This window comes from Anabrus simplex, chromosome 5 (genome assembly GCF_040414725.1).
Source record: "Anabrus simplex isolate iqAnaSimp1 chromosome 5, ASM4041472v1, whole genome shotgun sequence".
Lineage (NCBI taxonomy): Eukaryota > Metazoa > Arthropoda > Insecta > Orthoptera > Tettigoniidae > Anabrus > Anabrus simplex.
Genome location: NC_090269.1, coordinates 262,817,524 through 262,842,552, shown reverse-complemented (window position 1 = coordinate 262,842,552; position 25,029 = coordinate 262,817,524). Strand labels below are relative to the sequence as shown.

Below are 25,029 nucleotides of genomic sequence, written 5' to 3'. Positions count from 1 at the left end.
AAGAAGTTAAACTTCAGGTTAATTGTTAACAAGTTTTCATGGTCAAGTTAAAGAATATTTGTTGTCAATTGTTTAATATTATCTTCAAACATAAACATTTTTTTTGAGTTACTTCCCTGCTTACTTCCCTTATCTACTTTCTTTTCAATCCACCTTCTGCTGAGCTTTTACCCTTCCACACTTATCCCATCTTCCAGGAACATGATAAACTCCACCTCTTGGACATTATCCCAGTTTTTATCCCAAATACAGTACACAGATGAGCAAACATCAACACATGCCTGGAAATACTCCATATCAGCCCTGAAGGAGATACTTGTAATACTGTAAAGCAATATAAAATACACCCAGACACTGTACCTCAAATCACCAACATTGCTAATGAGCAAAAAAAAACTCAAATCCCATGCACTGCATGGCACATAAACTCTTTTTTTTACTATATTGTTGGCAACAGGTGCAAGGCATCCTTTTTTCTGTGAATCAGTTGCTATGGATAGCTGCTGTGAAACAGATGGAAGTGTTCAACCAGGGTAATTTATTGACCATTTAATACGAGTAGCAAAGTTGGTGTAATTTGTCTATCACTGATATTTAATGGACATAAATATTAAACATGATTCTGGACACCATATTCCTTGGCATCACACTATTAAAGATTTACTTTGAAACAGAACAGGACAAGAACGCAACAAAACAAACTATAAAATTGAACATTTAAAATTCAGATAGAAAATTCTGAATTTTACGTTCCTGGAATACATGCTATAAACAAAGGTTGAGTATTAACAAGAGAAACAGTATACATCACAGAACAGTATTCTATCAATATATTACAGTATGTAAATCTCCATTACATAAAAATTCTAGAATTCCAAAGCATTCAGATCAAAAAAGTTCAAAAAACAAGTTTAAGCCCTTTACTCAGCAAACAGGTGACAGCAGTAACATACCATACATAGGTTTTTACAAATTCTTTGCACTGCCTATCAGCCATCATGATTACTCACAAATAACAGTTGAAATTCATGATAAGTTAAAGGAATGAAGAATTAATTACAATTGATCACATTTTCCTCAGTCAAACTACTTTTTAAAAATATCACAGCACTGTTCACAATTATAGATTGTTTAGGGTGACAGATTGTTTATAAGTGATTGCTTAGCTGCAGGAAAGGAATCCACCACCATTCCTGGCCTGAAAACATCAAAACACAGTAAATTAATTGTAGAATTTGATTAAAACCAAGTGTCCTTCATTATTTTAAAAACTATCTTATGAAAACTAATGCAAATAATATTCAGCTGTGGGGAAAAAAAAAAAAAAAAAAATGCTTGAAAAAATGTAAAGTGAAAACCATGGGTGCAATATTTTTTCAAAACTAGCATTGTTAATTGCGATCAAGAAAATGAGATTCCTCTGCACTGCAGCATTGTTTCAGTAATGTAACAATTTTTCTCCTTCTTTCATGTGATTATGATGTTTAGCACTATAGTAAATGAGCCAAAGAAAATAAATGGCCTGTGATTGTGTGTCCACTATCCTGACAACCAATCCTTAGAATTCATGCAACATTTTACAAAATGAAGCTTTCAATCAATCAATCAATCAATCAATCAATCAATCAATCAATCAATCAATCAATCAATCAATCAATCCTGAACTGCATTTAGGGCAGTTGCCCAGGTGGCAGATTCCCTATCTGTTGTTTCCCTAGCCTGTTCTTAAATGATCGCAAAGAAATTGGAAAATTATTTAACATTCCCCTTGGTAAGTTATTCCAATCCCTAACTCCCATTCCTATAAACAAATATTTGCCCCAATTTTTCCTCTTGAATTCCAACTTTATCTTCATATTGTGATCTTTCCTACCTTTAAAGACACCACTCAAACTTATTCGTCTACTGATGTCCTCCCATGCCACCTCTCCACTGACAGCTCAGAACATACCACTTAATCGAGCAGCTCATCTCCTTTCTCCCAAATCTTCCCAGCCCAAACTTTGCAACATTTTTGTAACGCTACTCTTTTGTCAGAAATCACCCAGAACAAATCAATCTGCTTTTCTTTGGATTTCTTCCAGTTCTTGAATCAAGTAATCCTGGTGAGGGTCCCATACACTGGAACCGTACTCTAGTTGGGGGTCTTACCAGAGACTTATATCCCCTCCTCTTTACATCCTTACTACAACCCCTAAATACCCTCATAACCATGTGCACAGATCTGTACCCTTTATTAACAATCATATTTATGTGATTACCCCAATGAAGGTCTCTTCTTATATTAACACCTAGGTACTTACAATGATCCCCTAAAGGAACTTTCACCCTATCAACGCAGTAATTAAAACTGAGAGGACTTTTCCTATTTGTGAAACTCACAACCTGACTTTTAACCCCGTTTATCATCATACCATTGCCCACCGTCCATCTCACAACACTATCGAGGTCACCCTGCAGCCGCTCACAATCTTTTAACTTATTTATTACTCTGTACAGAATAACATCATCCGCAAACAGCCTTATCTCTGATTCCATTTCTTTACATATATATCATTGATATATATAAGAAAACATAAAGGTCCAATAACACTGTCTTGAGGAATTCCCCTCTTAATTATTACAGGGTCAGATAAAGCTTTGCCTACTCTACTCTCTACTTCTCCGAGTTCTATTTTCTAGAAATATAGCCACCCATTCAGTCACTCTTTATTCTTTTTTTTTTTTTTTTTTTTTTCAGTCCAATAGCACTCATTTTTGCCAGTAGTCTTCCATGATCTACCCTACCAAGTGCCTTAGATAGGTCAATCGCAATACAGTCCATTTCGCCTCATGAAACCAGGATATCTGCTATATCTTGCTGAAATCCTACAAGCTGAACTTCAATGGAATAACCTTTCCTAAACCCAAACTGCCTTCGGTCAAACCAGTTATTAATTTCACAAACATGTCTAATATAATCAGAAAGAATGCTTTCCCAAAGCTTACATGCAATGCAAGTCAAACTGACTGGCCTGTAATTTTCAGCTTTATGTCTATCACCCTTTCCTTTATACACAGGGGCTACTATAGCAACTCTCCATTCATTTGGTAAAGTTCCTTCAACCAAACAATAATCAAATAAATATTTCATATATGGTACTATATCCAACCCATTGCCTTTAGTATATCCCCAGAAATATTACCAATTCCAACTGCTTTTCTAGTTTTCAACTTTTGTATCTTACTGTAAATGTCATTGTTATCATAGGTAAATTTTAATACTTCTTTAGTATTAGTCACCTCCTCTATCTGGACATTATCCTTGTAACCAACAATTTTTACGTACTGCTGACTGAATACTTCTGCCTTTTGAAGATCCTCGCATAAACACTCACCTTCCTCATTAATGATTCCTGGAATGTCCTTCTTTGAACCTGTTTCAGCCTTAAAGTACCTATACATACCCTTCCATTTTTCACTAAAATTTGTATGACCACCAATTATGCTTGCCATCATGTTATCCTTAGTTGACTTCTTTGCTAGATTCAATTTCCTTCAATTTCTCCTTACTTCCATAACCATTTCTAACTCTATTTCTTTCCAACCTGCACCTCCTTCTTAGTCTCTTTACTTCTCTGTTATAATATAGCGGATCTTTAGCATTCCTTACCACATTTAGAGGTACAAACCTATTTTCGTATTCCTCAACAATTGCTTTAAACCCATCCCAGAGTCTGTTTATATTTTTATTTACCATTTTCCACCGATAATATTTACTTTTTAAGAACTCCCTCATGCCTGTTTTATCAGCCATATGGTACTGCCTAATAGTCCTAATTTTAACATCTTCCTTTCTTTCACATTTATTTTAAACTACGACAAAAACAGCTTTGTGATCACTAATACCATCTATTACTTCGGTTTCTCTATAGAGCTCATCTGGTTTTATCAGCACCGCATCCAAAATATTCTTCCCTCTAGTTGGTTCCATCCCTTTCTGAATCAGGTGCCCTTCCCATATTAACTTATTTGCCATTTGTTCTTCATGCTTCCTGTTGTTCACATTACGTTCCCAATTGACATTTGGTAAATTGAGATCACCTGCTACTATTACATTCCTTTCCATATAATTTCCAACATAGCTGATTATCTTATCAAATAATTCTGAATCAGCGTCATTGCTACCTTTTCCCGGTCTGTACACTCTAAAGACATCAAGTTGCCTATTATCTTTAGAGATGGGCCTTACACCCAGAATTTCATGTTTTTCATCCTTAACCTTTTCATAGCTTACAAATTCTTCTTTCACCAGAATGAATACTCCCCCTCCTACCACTCCTATCCTATCTCTATGATACACACTCCAGTTCCTTGAGAATATTTCTTCGTCCATTATATAATTTCTCAGCCATGATTCAACTCCTATTACAATATCTGGTAAGTATACATCTATTAAATTAATTTGATTCCTTTGTTTACAATGCTTCTACAGTTGAGCACTAACATTTTTATGTCATCCCTACTTGATTTCCAGTTCCCTGTTCCCGTAACACCGCTCCTTAGGCCACCCCGTTTCCCTCAATGTACCTGCCTATAAACCTTCTAAACAAGTTTCCTAACTTGTATGTACCACTGCGGTTTAAGTGAAGGCCATCTGAGCGCAGATCCCTGTCTCCTACCCACCCATTAGGATCTAGAAATCTCACTCCGAGTTTCCCACGTACCCACTCCATAGTCTCATTTAAATCCCCAATCACCTTCCAGTCAGTATCCCTCCTACACAGTATTCCACTGATAACAATCTCCTCTTCCTTAAACTTCATCCGTGCTGCATTTACCAGATCCCACACATCCCCAACTATGTTGGTAGTTATATCAGCTTGCCTTACCTTGTTGGTACCAACGTGAAACACTACCACCTTCTCCTTCCCCTCCTCCCTCTCTTCTACTTTCCTCAACATACACTATGGGCAGAAAGTGAAAAATGGGAGGGGTTGTAATATTTTAAAAATACAAAGGGCACTAGGAAAGTTTTGCAATACGCAAAAACGGTTGGCTGGACACCCCTGTTATGGTTAGGGATGAAAACCGATCTAGAAGAGAGCAAGGCAAGACCTTCACACCAGTTGTTACCAAGCAGTGGGATTAAAAGAAAGTTAAGATGTCAGTGTGGTTTAAAGGTGAATATCGCGCAATTATCCGCTACAATTTTGCTCGTGGATTAACTGTTGACCAGTGCCTGGAGGAAATGACTCCTGTGCTGGAGAAAGACTGTCCACATCGTACAACAATTTTCCGCTGGTACAAAGATTTCTAGAGGGGAAATTTTGGGGTTGAAGACGATCCTCGTTCTGGGTGACCGTCTGAATCTGTGACTGAGGAAAACATTGAAGCTGCTTTTCTTTGGATTTTTTCCCCGTTCTTGAATAAAGTAATCCTGGTGAGGGTCCCATACACTGGACTCATACTCTAGTTGTGGTCTTACCAGAGACTTATGTCATCTCGTCTACATCCTTACTACAACCCCTACATACCCTTGCAGCAAGTACGATGACCAATAATTACAGAGCATACCTGTAAATAATTGCCTTCACTGTTTCTGTGCAACACAAATTGTGAGGTCTCACCATCAACACATGGTGTATCGCTTCGATTACCTCTTTTTTTTTTTTTTAATTCACCGATTCCAACACGTGGTCATAGAGACACTTTTGTTTGCACGAACACATACTGTTGATCTATGTCTTGAATCCAGGCCATGGATTTATGAAATTTGCCATGGGATATTGAACACCAAAATCAGAACCTTACCATAAGTGTTGTGTAAGTATTACCAACCAAACAACAACACTACTTTGTTCGTCCATAATCAAATATACACTTGTTAACGTTCACATCAAAAGACATAGTAGATAATATTCGCAGTAAACTCCTCCATAAATTGTCCGTGAGTGGTAGTAACAATCACTGGATCACCTTTTCCCAAAGTATAAGTAGACTTCCTCCTAAACACTCCTTCTTGATATCTTCAAGGAAAGTATGAATAGTCACATTAATTTTAGTAAATGATCATACAAACTTTGGTACATAGTGTTTTAAAATATATATAAATTCTAATACTTTTGTTGATGTGTCAGGAATTTTGTGGCTCTCCTACTGTTGAGTGATGCTGAGCCATACATAATGAAGGCGGGAATACAAAAGGAACACAATAATAGGATGAACACAATGGCAGGTCAGTGTGGGAAAAGGGAGCTACAGAAATAGGAGATGTGGACAAGCATGGAAACACAAAAGGATAAGGACAATGTCCACATCTTCATATGCTGCCGTCTTAAAATAGGCTCTCTCCTCATCAATCCCAGTTCTTCTACATTCATCTCTTTTCAGCCCCTTCCTTAGTACCCTCTTTTCTCTGACGTGATTTGACACTTGTTTGCTCCTTTCCTGTATTATTATCCCATTGGGATCCTTTTTTCCTTCTGTGTTTGTCCTGTGTTCCTATTCTTTTACCACCTGTATTTATCTTTGTTTTACGTTTCTTCCCTTTTCCTATACTTATCCGGTTTGTTTCTTATATTACACTTATCATACATGACGACTGAAGATCTGTCAAGATGCCCTCTCAATGAGCGATGATACCTGCTCTTCTAATGAAGCTGGGAAGCAGAAATGAGCTTGTTACCATTTCTGCTTGAGTTCAGGTAACACCTTTCATGATCACTAAGCATAGGATCACTATCTTGGAAATCTGATATAATCTGGTGTTGAAATGAATGGATTTCTACTTTCACTTCTTTTCTTCAATCTTGTAAATCTGTTGAGAGAGCCTGTTCCTGCCGACTTCCTTCTGTAATATACAGTAACATTTGTACAAATGCTGGATTAGCAGGATATTGAGCTTTACACACTCCCATGAAATATTCGCTGCCTATTCTAGAGTAGATGATTTTTAAGGTGTCCACAAAGTACCAATTACCCTATAAAATAATTTGCATAAATGTGGCAATATTTCTGTAAACACATCTTTTAAAGTTTTACCAATCTATAAAAGCAAATACCATTTTTGAACACATTTTCTAAAATCTAAGCTTCATCTGTATTAAACTTATTTGAATTCCTGTTGTAATGAGTTCAAATTATTTCGTTAGTATCTGGTTTCATATTATATTTCTAGGATTACATAAAATACTGTATGGTAATGTTCTTTTATTTACTTTATGTTTCTGTAAAATTATACATTCGTAAAATATTTCTGCAGGCTATTGATATTGTGTTCTGTGTTTGTCTGTAACTATAATATATTATTTATCCACTGTTTTTCTTTTTCAAATCTATTTGTGAAGTCGTGATGGAAAAGAACCTTTACACTTTGTCCTGTATTATGGTGTTGTTGTGTTGTTCCAGTCATCAGTCGAAGGACTGGTTTGATGCTGTTCTCCATGCCACCCCAACCTGTGCTAACCTCTTCATTTTTATGTAACTACTACATCCTATGTCTGCTGTAATCTGCTTCTCATATTCATACCTTTGATTACCCCTGCCGTTCGTATAGCCTACATTTCCCTCAAAACTGAACAAGTTCTGGGTGTCTTTAAGATGTGTCCTATCTCTTCTTCTAGTCAAATTTAACAATATTGATCACCACTCACCAAACTGATTCAATACCTCTTCATTCATGACTAGATCTACTCATCTCACTTTCAGCATTCTTCTGCAGATGAATGTTTAGAAGAGTTTCCAGAAGAACTGGGAAGTTGTATTGAAGACAAAGAGGTTATAATTATGGGAGACATGAATGCACATGTTCGAACAGACAGGGAAAAGAAGAGATAATTGGCCTCTATAGTTATGGAAACCAAGATGAAGGAGATTTGGTAATAGATTTTTGGCAGAAGAAATGGATTAATTGTTGGCAATAAATGGTTTAGAAAAAAGAACTCTCAAAAAATAACTAGATATGGTTGGGGAGATAAAAAGACAAAGACAATGATTGATCTTATTCTGGTGAAGAAGGAGAAACATAGACAACTGGAAGATGTGACAGCAATGCCAAGAGCAGATATTGAAGGAGACCATAAAGTGGTGGTAGCCAAATTAAGACTTGGTAAAATAATGAAGTTAATAGAAAAAAGTGAAAGAAAAATAAAGGAATGGAAGTTAAAAGAGAAAGAAATTAGGGAAAAGTTTCAAGAGAATCTCAAGAAAGAAATTCCCAAAGATGACGTGAACAGTGTGGAAGAGGAAGGGACATGTTTCAAAAATGGTTTTGTAAAGTGCGCAGTAAACACCCGTGGAAGACTATCAGGGAGGAAAAAGGAAAAGGAGACTCCTTGATGGAACAGCAGGGTAAAGGAAGCAGATAAAGAGAAACAAATGGTTTGGAGGAAGTGGGTAGGCAGCAATAGTACAGAGAATTGGCAGAAATATAAAGAAGCCAAAAAGGTATGTAAGAAAATAGTACAAGAAGAGAAATGGAAGAGCTGGGAAAGTTTCATAGAAACTTTACAGGAGGATACGAGTATAAAGGGAAATAAAAAAGGTTTTGTATGGTTTGGTGAAGAATAGTTTACAAAACAGGGAAGATACAAAATTTGTAAAAACTGAAACAGGGCAGATATTGACACAAAGAGATGACATACTAAAAAGATGGGAAGAATACTTCTCAGAATAGCTAAATATTAAATACAATGAACTAGTAGATGAGAAGGAGCAAGAAGAAGAAGAAAAAGAAAAGGAGATATCCATGTTTGAAATAGAGGAAGCCATAGAAAAGATGAAGAGCAGTAAAGCAGCAGGACCAACAAGGCTACAGTGGCTGCAGAGATTATTTAGAATAATCTGGAGGAAGAAAGAGATCCCAGAAGAGTGGGGAAAGAGTTTAATTATTCTGCTATTTAAAAAAGGTGATAAAAAGGAATGTAATAACTACAGAAGGATCACCCATATTGCCCATGTAGCTAAGATATTTGAGAGAGTATTGGAAGGAAGACTGAGGAGGAAGCTGGAAGGAGAAATGGAAGAAGAACAGTATTCTTTTAGGAAAGACAGATCAATGTTTGACCTGATCTTTACATTTATATACCGTATATAAAATAAGAGTTTTGTCTGTACACTGCTCAGAATTTGAAAAGAATGGCATTTCTGTATCGGTCATGTCCATGGTAACAAGGAAATGCACTTTTTACTTTTCCGTAATTTCTGTCTGTCTGCCTGTCTGTATGTATGTACACGCATCATGAGAAAACGGTTGAAGTGAATTTAATAAAAATCTGTATGTAAAGTTAGGGAATGAGCCACTACAATCTAGGCTATAAATTATTTTATTCGCGCTGAGTGAAACGGTAGTTTAGGGGAAGGCCTAAAATTTAATTCTCAAATATTTGTATTATTAGTGGTCATATCAACAAATGATATAAAACTAAAGTTATATACAATTAAATTTCCGATCATTTATGTCTCATACATTTTTACCGTACCGGCTATGACAACACAGATATTCATGAATTTGTATTTTTGTTGCTAAGTCCATATCAAAGCCGAGCCACGAGAAAATGGGTTAATAGAATTTAATGAAAAAATGGTATATAGAGTCAGGGAATAAGAAACTACAGTCTAAGCCAGGGCCTCTCAGGGTGCATGAGCCGTGCAGTGCACAGGCGCAAGGTGCAGGAGACTACTTCACTAGGTTGACCAGAGTGCAAACTCCCACTCCACTTCCCCTACACCTGTCTGACCCGTTCGGGCTGTCTTCGCCTTCTCCACCTTCCCCGATGATCCACCCCTCACTGCAAAATGTTTATGTGCGGTGAGCGGGGACACTGTTGTATGGGACAACGTTACTGGTGTTAAAACACTCTTCTTTCAATTTGGTTTGAGCAGACAATTTATCTTCTCTAGCTCTTCTTTTCCTTTATCTTTGCAATGATACCAGTTATGCCTGGAACAAGGGACTGGCCGACAGGAATTTGAGAGCCTTCTTTAAAGTACAATCAGAAATAGGCCTACTCGCACGCAATCTAGTTTTCGTACAAGTCAAAGCAGGAAAAAATACCTTTCACATATGCATGTGGAACCAAATATAGAAATAATCTTAGCTGCTTATCGATGCAGCTTAGGAAAATCTTCCTTCGACAAATTCTCGTAGAATTTGAGCTAAGCCTTTGTATTGGAAAATCTTTTTGATTAACTTATCACATAATTATTGTCCCATGGATTAAGCATTTGGCTTTATCGTCACGACTGACAAAGAAATACGAAAGTTCCCAGTTCGACTGAAATGGACTTTCGGAAGTCTTTGCTTTGAAACAGGTTGCTCCATTATTATTATGTTGTTGTCTTGCGCTTATCTATTTCACTGATAAACAAGCCATCTATCACCGAACGCTTCGTCGCTCTCAGCTCACTACACCATCCGAGTCAAGCCGAGTTCAGCCGAATTCGGAACGATGCACAGTGCACGGAGTCTCTGCGCCTCGATATGCACGCGTGAGATTTTGAGCGTTTGAGAGGCCCTGGTCTAAGCTATAAACATTTTTAAAAAAAATAATATATATACTGAGCTCAATGGCTGCAATCGCTTAAGTGCGGCCAGTGTCCAATATTCGGGAGATAGTGGGTTCAAGCCCTGGTTTTCCGTGGTTTCCCATTTTCACACCAGGCTTTCTTCCCCCTCCTAGCCCCTTCCTGTCCCATCGTCGCCAGAAGACGTATCTGTGTCGGTGCAACGTAAAGCAACTTGCAAAAAAAAAACATTTTATTCACCCAGGATGAATTTGTAGTTTAGGGGAAGGCATATACAATTTTAATTTTTAAATACCTATGTTATTGGTCCTATATAAAAGTACTACATGACAAAAGTTATAGGGAACATAATTTCCGATCATTTGTGTTTTATTCAGTTTTACCGTACCGATTATGATAAGAGTGGTGTTTCAGAGTTGGAAGAAAACTAAATGTGAAGGCCTACAATATCGAAAGCAGATAACATTGATCAACAATAATACATTATTCATTACTTGTTTTAATGTCTTTATTTCTTATGCTACCACTCAACTCCGATAGATGGGGTTACTGCTGCGTACTGTCTATAACAGCCTGACTGAATACTGGCGTGAAATATCTGGGGAGTTAGAAAACTTTCTTATTTAGCAGGCCATTCCTCTGGTTCATACATTTTCTGATACTGCTGATACGTAACACACTGGTTCATCATAGTATTCCAGCTATTCGATCCCTACTCTGATGCGCTGTTTTGAATTAGCAGTGTGTACATGTAAGGCAGAGACTCACTTAGTAGTAGCTAGAATTAGAATTTAGGCCTGTTCCAAATGATAGCACCACAATTCACTAAATAACTCAAAATTCAACTCTGAATAGAGCCGTTTCTTAAGAAAATCTTCTTCCTCTTCACTTTTATTAAATTCTACATTCATTTAATTCCAAATCAGCAGCGAACAGGGGGAAAACTTTGCCTCCAAGTCGATAGATTTCTCCTCCGCCAGTGTAGCGAATTGAGATTTTCCAACACATCGGGTACTCCTAGGAATCAGATTAGTAAAGGGGCATAGTTTTTGCCTTGAGACTCTCCACTATTAGACACCCCCTGCCGAATAAAGATGGGTGTTCACGGATCACTCTGCGGCTTGGTCATTCGAGCTCCGGAACCTTGGACTGTTAGATCGGCAGTGTAGTACTGTTACATTTTACAAATCTCATGTTATGGTCTGTATCGATGTATTGAACAGGTGGAATTTATAATATAGTATTATTATTTGACTTTAATTGTAGAACTGTTCGTTAAAAGTGAGAAAATGTGTGGTTTTTCATTTGATCAAGTATTTCATATGAAAGCATTGCTTTTAATTGCGCCATTACTACTGACGTCATTGTAATGGCCTATGTTCATTTCAATTGGGAAAACTACAAAGACAATTTTTCTGAGGATGTTAGAAGGCAGGTGGAGAGTGACTGCCATTATAATGAAAACTCCCCAACTTGATTGTGACTGATTGTCGGCAAGCGGGCCTACCATTAGAATGAATATTCCCTAACCCAGTATTCATATGAGAAAGGATGTTTGGTAACTTCCCAGTTGCATTTCAAGGGTAACATTAAGAACTATGCAATTTAATACAATCTTGCTCACAATGTGTACACTACCTAACCTAGAATTCTGTATACAATGTAGAATTCCTTAGCGAAGCACAGGTAAATCAGCTAGTTAAGACATATGTTGGAGAAAAGATGGGAGTTTTGGATGATGATGATGATGCTTGTTGTTTTAAGGGGCCTAACATCGAAGGTCATCGGCCCCTAATGGTACGAAATGAAAGAACAAAAATTTCAAAGGCATCCACTCACCAAAATAAAAATAAAATATGTCATGAAGAATGAATGGATGGACAGGAACCCAACAAAACACAAAACAAACGAACAAACAAACAAACAAACAAACAAACAAACAAACAAACAAACAAAAACCAGTGGATCAGACTCAAAACAGATCGAAAATAACATTATTACCGACCAAGGAACCACTTATAAAGCACAATGAAGCTTGGTGTCTAAAGGGGGTGCAAAATTCACGTCTAAGGCCCCACAGAATGGTACATGTCGCGAGTAAAATAGAACCATGGTATGTGTCATGTTGGGGTATTAATCAGAAGTAGCGAAGACTCACGGTGTTCCACAAAAGATGGTACTACTCATATGTATTGCAATACGTACAAGTAACGCAGACCTAGGGTGTGTCTCACACAATGGCGCAACTCATAGCCAACGCAAACCGAGAAGGTTCCCCACCTAGGTGTACTAAACACGGGCGCCGGTATTCCCGTGGTGTTCCTCACATAGTGGGTACTAATCACAGGCAACGCAGACCCACGGTGCTGCTCATATAGTGGTACAACTCACAGGCTACGCCCAGACCCGCGGTGTTGCTCACATGGGTACGATACACGGGTACTGGAATCCACCAGGCCAGGCTTTTACTGCGACTAATCACAAACCTATTTCGTACCAAATTTAGTGGTACTACTCGCAAGTACAGGCAACCTATGGTGTTCCCTGCGTGATGGTACGATTCAAAATTAGTTTCATGGTTCTAATTCAGTCAGCCCTTGGTCGCCCCTTTTAGTCGCCTCTTACAACAGGCAAGGGATACCGCGAGTGTATTCTACATGTGCGTCCCCCACCCGCAGGGGGTAGTGTGTTTGGTCCGCGAGAGGTATTTTATTTCCCTCAAGTCCGCCGGGAAGCCGGTTAGGACCCCCCTATCCGCCACGTGGGAGTATCACCTCTCCCCCTGCTTCGCCAACGTAGCAGGAGTATCACCTCTCCCCCTGCTACGCCAACATAGCAGGTTCGAGGTGGGAGTTTTGGAAAAGACATAGTGATGACAATGACAATGACAATGAGAGAGCTTATGACATTGTGCCCAGACAGTTGGTACAGGACAGATTAAGGAAAAAAAAACATGTTAACAGAGTGGAAATGCAAATGATAAAAGCTATGTACATAAATAGTGTTAGCAGTGCGAAGACCAGTATAGGAAAAATAAAATGGTTTAAAGTTGAAACTGGTCTCCGACAGAAGTGTACTATCCCCCATACTATTCATCATAGCCATGGATGAAATTCATAAAGACATTAAACATAGATTGGGAAGACAGGCAACAAAAGCCATGTTGTTTGCAGATGATACAGTGATATGGGGGGAGGATGAAATGGAAGTGCAAAAACAAGTAGATGTATGGAATCAAGAGATAGAAAAATTTGGGATGGAAGTTAAGCACAGAGAAAAGTAAAACAATAGTGATGACAAGGGGAAGGAAGGAAGGAAGGAAGGAAGGAAGAGGAAAGATAAAACTAAATGGTAAAATTCTGGAAGTGGTTAAATGTTCGAAGTACTTGGGAAGTGTGATCACAGAAGATGGAAAGATAACCGAAGAAATTGGGGGAAAGAATAACAAGTAAACAGCTTCTACCAGAGTGTAAGGGGTATTTTGTGGAACCAAGATGCCCCAAAGAAATGTAAGAAAGTATTATATTCAACCTATTATGAACCCATAATACTAACCTATGCAGCTGGATTGTGGACTACAACAAAACGAGAGGAGAGTAGAATACAGGCAGTGGAGATGAAATTTGTAAGAGGTATCGAGGGCAAGACCAGAAAGTATAGAATTAGAAATGAAGAGATAAGGAAAAGGACAAGAATCTTGAAACTTCAAGACAGGATAGAAACAAAAAAGCTAAAGTGGTATGACATATGAGAATGGGAGAAGAGAGAGTGCAAAAAAAAAACTTTTCCAGAGAAGTTAACCGGAAAGAGACCACGAGGAAGACCCCGAAAGAGGTGGACAGATTCAGTGTGGGAGTACATAGAGAAGAGGGGAGGAAAACCAGAAGATGTACTTAAAAAAGGAGAAGAGTGTTGGAGAGACAGGCAGCGACGGAGGTCCTTGATTTACAACCCAACCCGGGAAGCTGGAAACGGGAAATGAAGATGATATCTCTTTGTGGTGGTATTTGTCCATGCAGATATGATCTAGTTGCCATTCTCCTTTAGTGTAGTCAGGGTGTTTCCATGCTTTGAGTTTTTTAGGTTTTCTCTTAAGGGGATATGGAGCCACCTATCTTACCAATGTTAAATTTGTTTAATTCATGTTCCTTTTTCTCAGGATCTAATAGATATGAAAATGAAATTTACGTCACATTTTATTCTAACCTTACTTGACATACTGACGGAGTGTTTTTAAATTTGACTTAAGGGGACTCAGATACATATTTTTTTTTTAAACAGTCAATAAATATAATTATTTTTCCTAAAAAACAGCCAAATCTCAAACAGTTTTATATAAATCAGGAAATTCCTCTGTTAAAATATTAATCAATGTGAGGCAAATTCATGATGAAAATTACACAGCTCTGTGATAAATAGTCACCTAGAAAAAGGAACACACATTTGAAAAAATTGGAAACTGAGAAAACTGCAGTTAAAACTTTCCACACACGTTTTCATATTTCAGTGCATCCCTGCACCATATGAAGGAGAATCTGGATCTTCCTGTGATTCATACAGGTCTTCTAGCTTCCGTTTAGCTTTATCCCTGGATTACCTAGTTTTTTTTCTTCTGCATTTCCTGAACCATTCTTTCTTCTTTCCGTAGTCTTTCTCGGTCCAACTCCTTCATGGCATTCACACAATTTCTTCCTATTTTCAGTCCTAACTTCTGTATACCAGACATTTAACAATGTTTCCTTTATTATAATTGGCCACTGCATCAAGAACTCCAAATCATAATGTTTTTATGCCCACAAAAGTGCCTTTAGGGATGCGAGACCATATAACATTCTTTACTGATTCATTAGGATTTTGACTTTTCCCATGAAGACACTTCTCCAACAGCTGGGGGCTGGACAGATCTCTAAAAATGGGCTTCATTTCTCCCATACAGGCACGAGCAAGGTGTGTGTACTTGAAATGGTGGTAGGGAATTCCTCCTCCTTTTGCTCGTAGATATTTGCACCAGTCTAATGAGTTTTCGCAGCCATTACTGATGATTTTCTCATTGTTAGCGCAAGTTTAAATAAAAATTGCGGCAACTTTTAATGGTTAAACAATAATGTATTATACATCATTTCAAAGAGCAGACTTCAGAGATTCATAAAATATTTAAAAAATATAAAATGATATTTTTGGCCATTTTAACCGTTCCGTATCCCCTTAAAACATGTAGATTTTGAGATGAAATGAAATGTCGTATGGCTTTTAGTGCCGGGATATCCCAGGACGGGTTTGGCTTACCAAGGTGCAGGTCTTTCTATTTGACACCCATAGGCGACCCGCGTGTCGTGATGAGGATGAAATGATGAAAACAACACATACACCCAGCACCCGTGCTGTAGGAATTAACCAATTAAGTTAAAATCCCCGACCTGGCCGGGAATCGAACCCGGGACCCTCTGAACCAAAGGCCAGTACGCTGACAGTTCAGACGAGTCGGACGATTTTGAGATTAAGTTATGGTTTCTACACAGGTCAACTAGTCTCTCTCTATTTTTATTTGTTTTCTTGTGTGCTGGCCATTTTCCGATGATGTCACGGTACTTTCTTTCTCTGCCTAGTTGAGCGCTAAAGTTGCCTATTAATGGTGTTTGGGGATGTTATCTATGGTCTGGTCCAATAGGTCCCAAAATTCTGCTGTTTCTTCAGGGTCTTTTGAGGAATTGTTTTTATTATTAGTGGGAGCATGGGCATTTGTTATAGTATGGATTTTATTAGATGCCATTAAGATGAGCATTGAGAGCCATGGAGATTGTGATTTGAATTCTTGAACTGAGTTTATTATTTTATTTTAAGGCTGGCCAAAAATCCTGTTCCAAATTGTGTGACATTCTTCATCGCTCTCTTCCCAGGTATACCTTTATAAAGTATATTCCGAAGTAACCTGGTCGGTGTTTCTCATTTCCTGTAATCCCATGATAAGAATTCTGTGTTGATCCATTATGTCAGTGATCACTTTTAGTTTACCAGTTTGTACGAGTGAGTTTATATTGTGTGTAGAGAAAAGAGGAGTAGGTTTTCTGCTTTGGTTTGATTCTTGATTTTGTATCGTTTGTGTATGTGGTACTGGGGTATTTCAGTGCCTCTGACTTCACCGTCGTCCATTTATTAATAAGTGCTTTAAGAAAAAATGTATGTAATGTTGTTGTAATTCATGTTTTGACAGACTGAAAACTTAGAAGTTATATTTATTACGTTGACACTGAAAAAAAAGAAGAGTTTCGTTCTTTACGAACACAATGTCACAGTTCACATTCAAGTGAATTACAGTAATTGAGTTGGTCTGCACAGGAAGTAAAAATGAGCTACTTTTGTATATTATACACTATAAAGATGCAGAACAGTGTTAAAAAGCACACTAATAAAAACGCACATAAATCAAAAAGCATGAACTCTGATGTACTACACTCAATTATACTAGTAATCTGTTACAAATCAATGTTTTATTTGTCAAATTTTGAAATAGAAAAATGTGCCCTCAGTTGAATTCATTAGTCAACATTACATACTAAAATATGCATACAAAGCTTTGAAAAACATCGAAAATCAGTTGGCTTTGGATTTGAGAACAATGGAAACTAACATAAGAGAGAACAATGGCAAATTTAGTAAGTACAGTCAAAATCGGTTATAACAACTCCGAAGTGACCGCCAATTAACGGTTGTTATAGGTAACAGCTGTACAAACATTTCTTTTTTTTTTTTTGGCTGCTAAAAATGTCATACCTGTAAGTTTCAGGCTGCACACTTACATAGTTAATTAACAGAATAAAGTTAAAATTTCTACAAACATAAGTGAAATAAGTACTGTATTTGTGGAGGGGAACTGAGAATGATTTTTTATCTAATGTTTACACAGTATGTACAGTAATAGTATGTTAGCAAAAAATAACAAGTGAGGAAAGAAGTAACGATAATGTAAATAGATCATAATATTGCATACGGTCTTGGCTAATAAATGAGATGTTCTCTCTGTCCTTCCAAATTTTAGAAATCACTGAGTGTGATACAACCAATTCCTTCGCAACAATGATGTTTGTTTCTCCATTTTGTAATCACCATATAACGTGTGACTTTTCTTCAATATTAAATACATTCCCTTTCTTTTGCAACATCTTCACAGTGATGCTTGCTTTGACTTTGACAGACTGATTTGAAATCTACTATCTACTGAAAACAAGAGTTTGAAAATAAGCTTTAAATTGTCATCAGCAATCCCCAAACACGTAACAAACAAAAATCAACATCGGATGTTATAGTCTATATATTTCACCGAAACTATTGAAAAAAAAAAAAAAAAACCCGCTGTTTTATACACACCGTTGTAAGTTTTTAAAAAAAATATAGTGCTTATATAGGATTTAGTTGGTAGCATCAGATTTTGCCGTTATATCCAATACGTCATTAAAAGTGATGTCGCAATAACCGGTTTCGACTGTAGTTCATAAAATTATTCATCCCTAATATCCTTCTCAAATCTACAATCTAATAAACAGTGTTCTGAGAGTCTATTTCAAATAAACAAACAAACAAACAAACAAACAAACAAACGAACAAACAAACAAAGAATACACAACTTAAATAAAACCATACTGATATGCCATAATTAAATAAATTATTTCTAATAAAAACTGAAGCTATCTTAACAATGTTGTCTAGATGTCATATATTTGCACAGAATTTTACAAGCGTACAAAAAGGAATGCTTCACCAGCAGAGTCCTATCCTGGCTGATAATATTGTTCATTTACTCAATGTGATGATTGTGATTGTTTTGAGAGTCTGCCATTCACCCCTATAATCAAATGTGTGAGATTTTTCTCACAAAATACAAGTATTACATATTAAGGTGACAAACAAATGTGTATGTGAATTTGAGGAATAGTTTTCCACTGATTACCTTCTACTGCTTAAGAGGTTTCTAGCTATTGGAAACTACTTGGAGCAATCCATCACAATGTTCAGCTACATCTGATAAAACATTTTATTCCAAAATTCAATACCAAAATCTTTCATTAGAAAAAATATTCTAATAATAATAATAATAATAATAATAATAATAATAATAATAATAATAATAATAATAATAATAATAATAATAATAATAATAATAATAATAATAATTTAAAATGTATTAATCTATAACCTACACAGAATACATTCCTCTGAAAATTTCTGTAAAGATTTTCCGTTGATCTACAACAGGTACACTGTTCAATCAAAAATTATCTCTAAAACTGCAAGCTTTCTGCATTTCATCACATATTTTACTTTTCTGTCATTTTTTTATTGTGAATAACTTTATGTCCTAGTTCTTCAAAATTAATCAAAATTTCAACTAATGGAACATTCTAACACAGCTTCTCCATAACAGCTAGCGAAACTTTCATCTATCAACAATTTACAAACTCTCTTGCACTATTTTACATAGTTGGGCTAAGCTGAGTAGATCAGATGGAACAACACTGGCTTTCTGAGCTCAATTTGACGTATTTGAACCTGGCTCAGGCCAATGGTGTTTAAGGGTATACCAATACATCAGCCTCTTGTCTGTAAATTTACTAGCACATAAAAGAACTCATGTAGGACAAAATTCCAGCACTTCAGCATCTCCACAAAGTGTAAAAATAGTTAATGGGACATAAAACCAATAATATTATTACATAGTTGCACGAGAATTGGCTTAAATCTATCCCCTTTTGCATTTTTAGCTTTACCACACAACATTTAACAAGGGCTGTGTGTTTAATATAGATAATAGTTTCATTACTAAGTGCACAGAAATTTGGTCGCAGAATCTACACATAAATTTTTAAATACCGGTACATTATAGAAAATTTTGCACAGGTATGATTTGTGAGAATAATATTACAGATCAAAAATCTTTAGTGTGATCATATGAGTGAAGCATCAGTGGACTCTTGACTGTGTAACATTACAAATGTGATAAAGCAAGAATTTATGAGAATACTGAGTGCTCTGGTTTTGCATTTTAAACTGTGCCTAATAGTCACAGAGCTATGCAAATCTGGACCACTGATATATATATGTATTGTACCAGGAAAAGTTCTTGGGTAAAGGGCATGAGTAGGACCTCAGGGAGTGGAACTTAGTTTTGGAGCTGATACAGAGTAGGATAGACTCACAGAGCGAATAATAGATGGTTGTACAAAAATAATATGAGTCACCACCTTATCAATACAGTAATTTATTTACTTCCAAACTGGTAAATAAGGTCAAGACCGGTTTCGACCCCTAAGGGATCATCTTCAGTTGATATACACAAAAATATCTACAAAAACATCACATATAATGATTAATGTTTAAGTTAAATTCAATTGTCATTAGAATGTTGGTAGGTACATCTTAGTTTGGAAATATGTGTTATATGAGATTTATAGGCCTACTCTATTTGAGCTGTTATGTATATAGGTCCTATGTTCCCCTGCATACAGTGTCAGAAGTATTGCATTGAATATAATTAATCAATTTGACAAAATGCTAGTGAATTGATTACTAAGATAGTAAAGTATGTACATTTTCTGGGAGGTTCATGCTGTTCTACATGTTATCACTTTACAATTTATATTACACAATATGAAGTAAAATTATTTTTGCATTTGTACACATTGATAATATTAAGTCCAATGTAGGGTCTTCAAGATGTACTATTGGACTGTCAGTATCCTAATTACATTTTATGTAGTGGTTTATAAGGTTTTCTTGTTCACTTTTATAGATCGGTCAAATGAAAAATGTAGAAGGACCTTGTTGATTGTTGATAAAACTCAGGTAATTGAAGGAATAGGTGACCATAAGGCTGTAATAATGGATGTAGGACTGGTACCAAAAAGGCTTAATAAGAGGGTCACACAAGACAAGAAATTGTACAGAAAAACTAAAGTTGATGAATTTGGGACTTACCTTAAATCACAATTCAGTTGTTGGATAAGTGAAGGGAGTAATGTGGATACACTTTGGGCTAAATTCAAAGGAATCATTTGGGAAGGAGAGAAGAGATTTGTACCTGTTAAGAAGGGTAAAATGACCTCAGACCCTGTTTATTATACAAGGGAAATAAGAAAATTAAAAAGAAAATGTAGAATAGTAAACAGGAAAATCAAAGAAGGTAGGGAGAGTAGAGAAACTAGAAAACAGCTAATGAGGGAACTGAATAGAGTGAAAAAGGAAGCAAAAGAGAATTATATGAATGGTATTCTTCAAGAGCGTAATGACCACAAAGGGAAATGGAAAAGGCTGTATTCATATCAGGAATCAAAAAGGAAAAGGAATCCAAATTCCTACAATGGTGGGAGAAGCGGGTGAACACTATTTAACAGATACTGAGAAAGCAAACCTCTTTAGTAAGGAATTCAGATATTCAGTAGATGATTGTCAGGAGTTGGAAACCGAAACAGAAGATAAAGAAGGAGAGACACAGAGGGAAACAAGAAGCTTCTCATTCACAAATGAAGATATTTTCAGAGAAATCCAACTGCTTCAGCAAGGAAAAGCAGCAGGAAGTGATCAAATTACTGGGGAGGTGTTAAAGACAATGGGGTGGTACATAGTGCCTTATTTAAAATTTCTCTTTGACTATGTCATAAATAATAGTGTAATACCAAAGGAATGGAATGAATCTATAATAATACCAATTTATAAAGGAAAGGGTGATAAAAGAAAACCAGAAAACTACAGACCAATCAGCCTGACCAGTATAGTTTGTAAAATACTGGAGAGTTTAATATCAAAGTACATCAGAGGGATATGTGATGATAAAAATTGGTTCATGAGGAGCCAGTATGGATTTAGAAAGAAATTTTCTTGTGAGGCACAACTGGTGGGATTTCAGCAGGACATATCAGATCAATTGGATTCAGGAGGCCAGTTAGATTGCATAGCCATAGATCTTTCCAAAGCCTTTGATAGAGTGGAACATGGAATATTATTAAAGAAATTGGAGGGAATAGGACTGGACGTAAGGGTTACACGTTGGGTGAAAACATTTCTAAATTCAAGAGTTCAGAAAGTCAAAGTAGGAAATAACGTATCGCAGGAAGAGAAAGTTTGGAAGGGAATTTCACAGGGTAGTATAATCGGTCCGTTACTTTTCTTAATATACGTAAATGATTTAGGAAAGAATATAACATCAAAAATAAGGTTGTATGCAGATGACATAATTGTTTATAGGGATATAAATACCATTGAGGATTGTTCAGAATTACAAAGGGACCTTGAGAGTATCCAACAATGGGTTGACCGAGCTCGATAGCTGCAGTCGCTTAAGTGCGGCCAGTGTCCAGTATTCGGGAGATAGTAGGTTCGAATCCCACTGTCGGCAGCCCTGAAAATGGTTTTCCGTGGTTTCCCATTTTCACACCAGGCAAATGCTGGGGCTGTACCTTAATTAAGGCCACGGCCGCTCCCTTCCCACTCCTAACCCCTTTCTGTCCCATCGTCGCCATAAGACATATCTGTATCGGTGCGACGTAAAGCAACTAGCAAAAAAAAAAAAAAAAACAATGGGTTGAAGAGAATAATATGAAGGTTAATGGAGGCAAATCAACTGTTACAACATTTACAAACAGGAGTTCTAAAACTGAATTTGAATATACTTTGGATGAGGTAGTTATCCCAAAAGATGGCAAATGCAAATACTTAGGTGTAAAATTTGAAAGAAATTTGCACTGGAAGGGTCATGTGGATGACATTGTTGGGAAAGCATACAGATCATTACATGTCATAATGAGGCTACTTAAAGGATGCAACAAAGAATTAAAAGAGAAAAGTTACCTAAGTATGGTTCGTCCATTATTGGAATATGCAAACAGTGTTTGGGATCCTCACCAAGAATACCTAATAAAAGAAATAGACAGTGTGCAGAGGAAAGCAGCAAGGTTTGTAACAGGGGATTTCAGGAGAAAGAGTAGTGTATAAGAAATGTTAAAGGAACTAGGGTGGGAAACTTGAAGTAAGAGAAGGGAGAAAACTAGACTTATAGGGTTATATAGAGGCTATACAGGAGAAGCTGCATGGGGAGATATCCGTGAGAGGCTTCAGTTGGAAAATAATTATATCGGCAGGACTGACCACAAATGTAAAATTAGAAGAAATTTTAGTAGAAGCGATTGGGGTAAATTTTCATTCATTGGGAAGGGTGTAAAGGAGTGGAACAGTTTACCAGGGGTAGTGTTTGATCCTTTTCCAAAATCTGTACAGATATTCAAGAAGAGAAACAGCAACAGAGAAATTAAATGAAATGTTAGAGGGCATTCGACCAGTGCAGGTTAATGTAAATAAAAAATGTGTGTGAATAAATTAATTCCATCCCCTAGTCTAAGGAGTTTGGACAGCCAAAGTAGGGGACTGCCTGTAGGGGTGAAGTACAGTGGGGACTTCGAGGACCCTGGGACCGCTACGGTAGCTGAGAAGGCCCTTCAGGAACTCTGAAAAGTGGTGGCAAAAGGGGCTCTGGTTAAGACGCAGCAGGTCGTTATGCTACTTAGGTTCCAGAATGGGTAAAGGAAAAAAGGAAAAAGTAAATAAATGCAATGTAAATTTTAATCTTATACCAGTTGTACAGTATCATTTGAAGTAATTCCACATAAAGTATATCAGTTGACTATATTTGTAAGTAGAACAGGAGATATTATTAGTAGAATTTTGTAAACAATATAAATTTACTAAGGATGAGCTGTGTGTTTAATAGAAAAAATTGTTAGCGTAAATTGTATAATATTGTATTATAGGAAAATTTTAGTGTACCATTTGCCACCGAGGTAGGCACCTCATTTGCAAATAAAGAAATTTTGATTTGATTTGATTCTTATGACTAAAATATTGGTATATAGTACCTTGTTGACATGGATCCTTAATACTAAAATACAAGTTTGTAGCACCTTCTATTCTTGTTTTATGTCTTAAAATAGAGTTGTACCTTGACACTGTTTGTTTTGTTAGGTGCAGACATGTAAAAATCTTGTTAAAATGAACCCTTAGGACTAAAATACTGGTATGAGATACCTGTTAAAATACTTTACATTAAAAGTACTAATATGTGGTGCTATATGCACATTCTTCAGACGTAAAATGGGGTTAACATAGTTTGACAATAGTACTTTGGGTTGTTATGATTAGTTGTTATAGTTCAATATAATTGGTCCATTAGAAATATATGAATGTTTACATAGATAGGACCGAATACATATTTGTACTGTGTGCTTTACGAGTGAATTGGAAAAATAACTCAATTTTTGAAAACATCACCACTATCATTACTGAAACGGAAAATGCCTTAAACAAAATACCTCAAGAACAACAAAATGAAATCAGATATGAAATAAAAAAAACATTGCCACAATATATTAATAGAATCAACCAAGAAACCTACAAACAGGACATCACAGACCAAACACAAATTAAGGAACTCAAAAACAAAATCCAGCAAAACAACTTACTAGTAACAAAAGCAGATAAAGGAAACACTACAGTTATTATGGATAAAGAGGAATATATAACAAAAACTTGTTTCCAAGATGAAACCTTCCAAATTAAGAGTAAAGATCCAACCAACAGTATCCAAAAGAACTTAAAAACTCTGTTAAAAAACACCAGGAATACCTACAGCTAAAGCTTATCCTAAAATTCATAAAGACCAATAATTAACTACAGATCAAGTCCTACCTACAAACTGTCAAAATTCATACAAAAATTCCTCAAAAAACATTATGTTTTTCAGGCAAATAAAACCATAAAAAACTCAATAGAATTTTGCAACATTACTAAAAATATAAGAATAGAGCACTACTACAAACTAGCAACATATGACATAACAAACATGTATCCTAACATACCCACACAAAAAACCATAACTATCATAGAATCTAATCTCTACAACTATAGCAAGCTAAGCAAAATAGAAATAGATGAATTCATAAAACTATTACACTTTGCTATCAATAACAATTACTTTAAATTCCATGATACCATCTATCAACAGAAAGGATTACCCATGGGATCACCAATATCAGGTATAATAGCTGATATATATATGGACTACCTAGAATACCAAGAAATCCAAAAAATAGAAAATATCATCCTTTGGTGCAGGTTTGTCGACGATGTATTTATAATCATGGACAATAGACATTAATGAAAAGACAATCTTAGAACAACTGGATAAAACAGATCCCCACATAAAATTTACCATGGAAACCGAAAACAACACCATAAACTACTTGGATATATCTATAACCAGACATAACAACCATCTAACATACAACATATACAGAAAGCCTACCCATACATGGAATACAATAAAAACAGATTCCACCCACCCACACACTCACAAGAAAGCCGCATACTATAGTATGATACACAGAGCATATAACATTCCACTTTTGAAGAAAGACTTAAACAAAGAATTAAACATAACTCACGAAATAGCCAAACAAAATGGATATAAAAGAGAAATGATAA

General features: G+C 36.3%; 1 protein-coding gene across 3 annotated transcripts in view; it reads right to left on the bottom strand.

Annotated features, from left to right (window-relative positions):
• Positions 1 to 517: 517 nt before the first annotated feature.
• Positions 518 to 25,029, bottom strand: part of RanGAP (Ran GTPase activating protein) — a 232,050-nt gene continuing 207,538 nt past the window's right edge. For all 3 annotated transcript variants that reach the window (XM_067147370.2, XM_067147371.2, XM_068227612.1), the window contains one exon: positions 518 to 1,198. In XM_067147370.2, the coding sequence (XP_067003471.2) occupies positions 1,132 to 1,198 (67 nt within the window). In that variant the 3' untranslated portion in view covers positions 518 to 1,131. The remainder of the gene's footprint in view (positions 1,199 to 25,029) is intronic.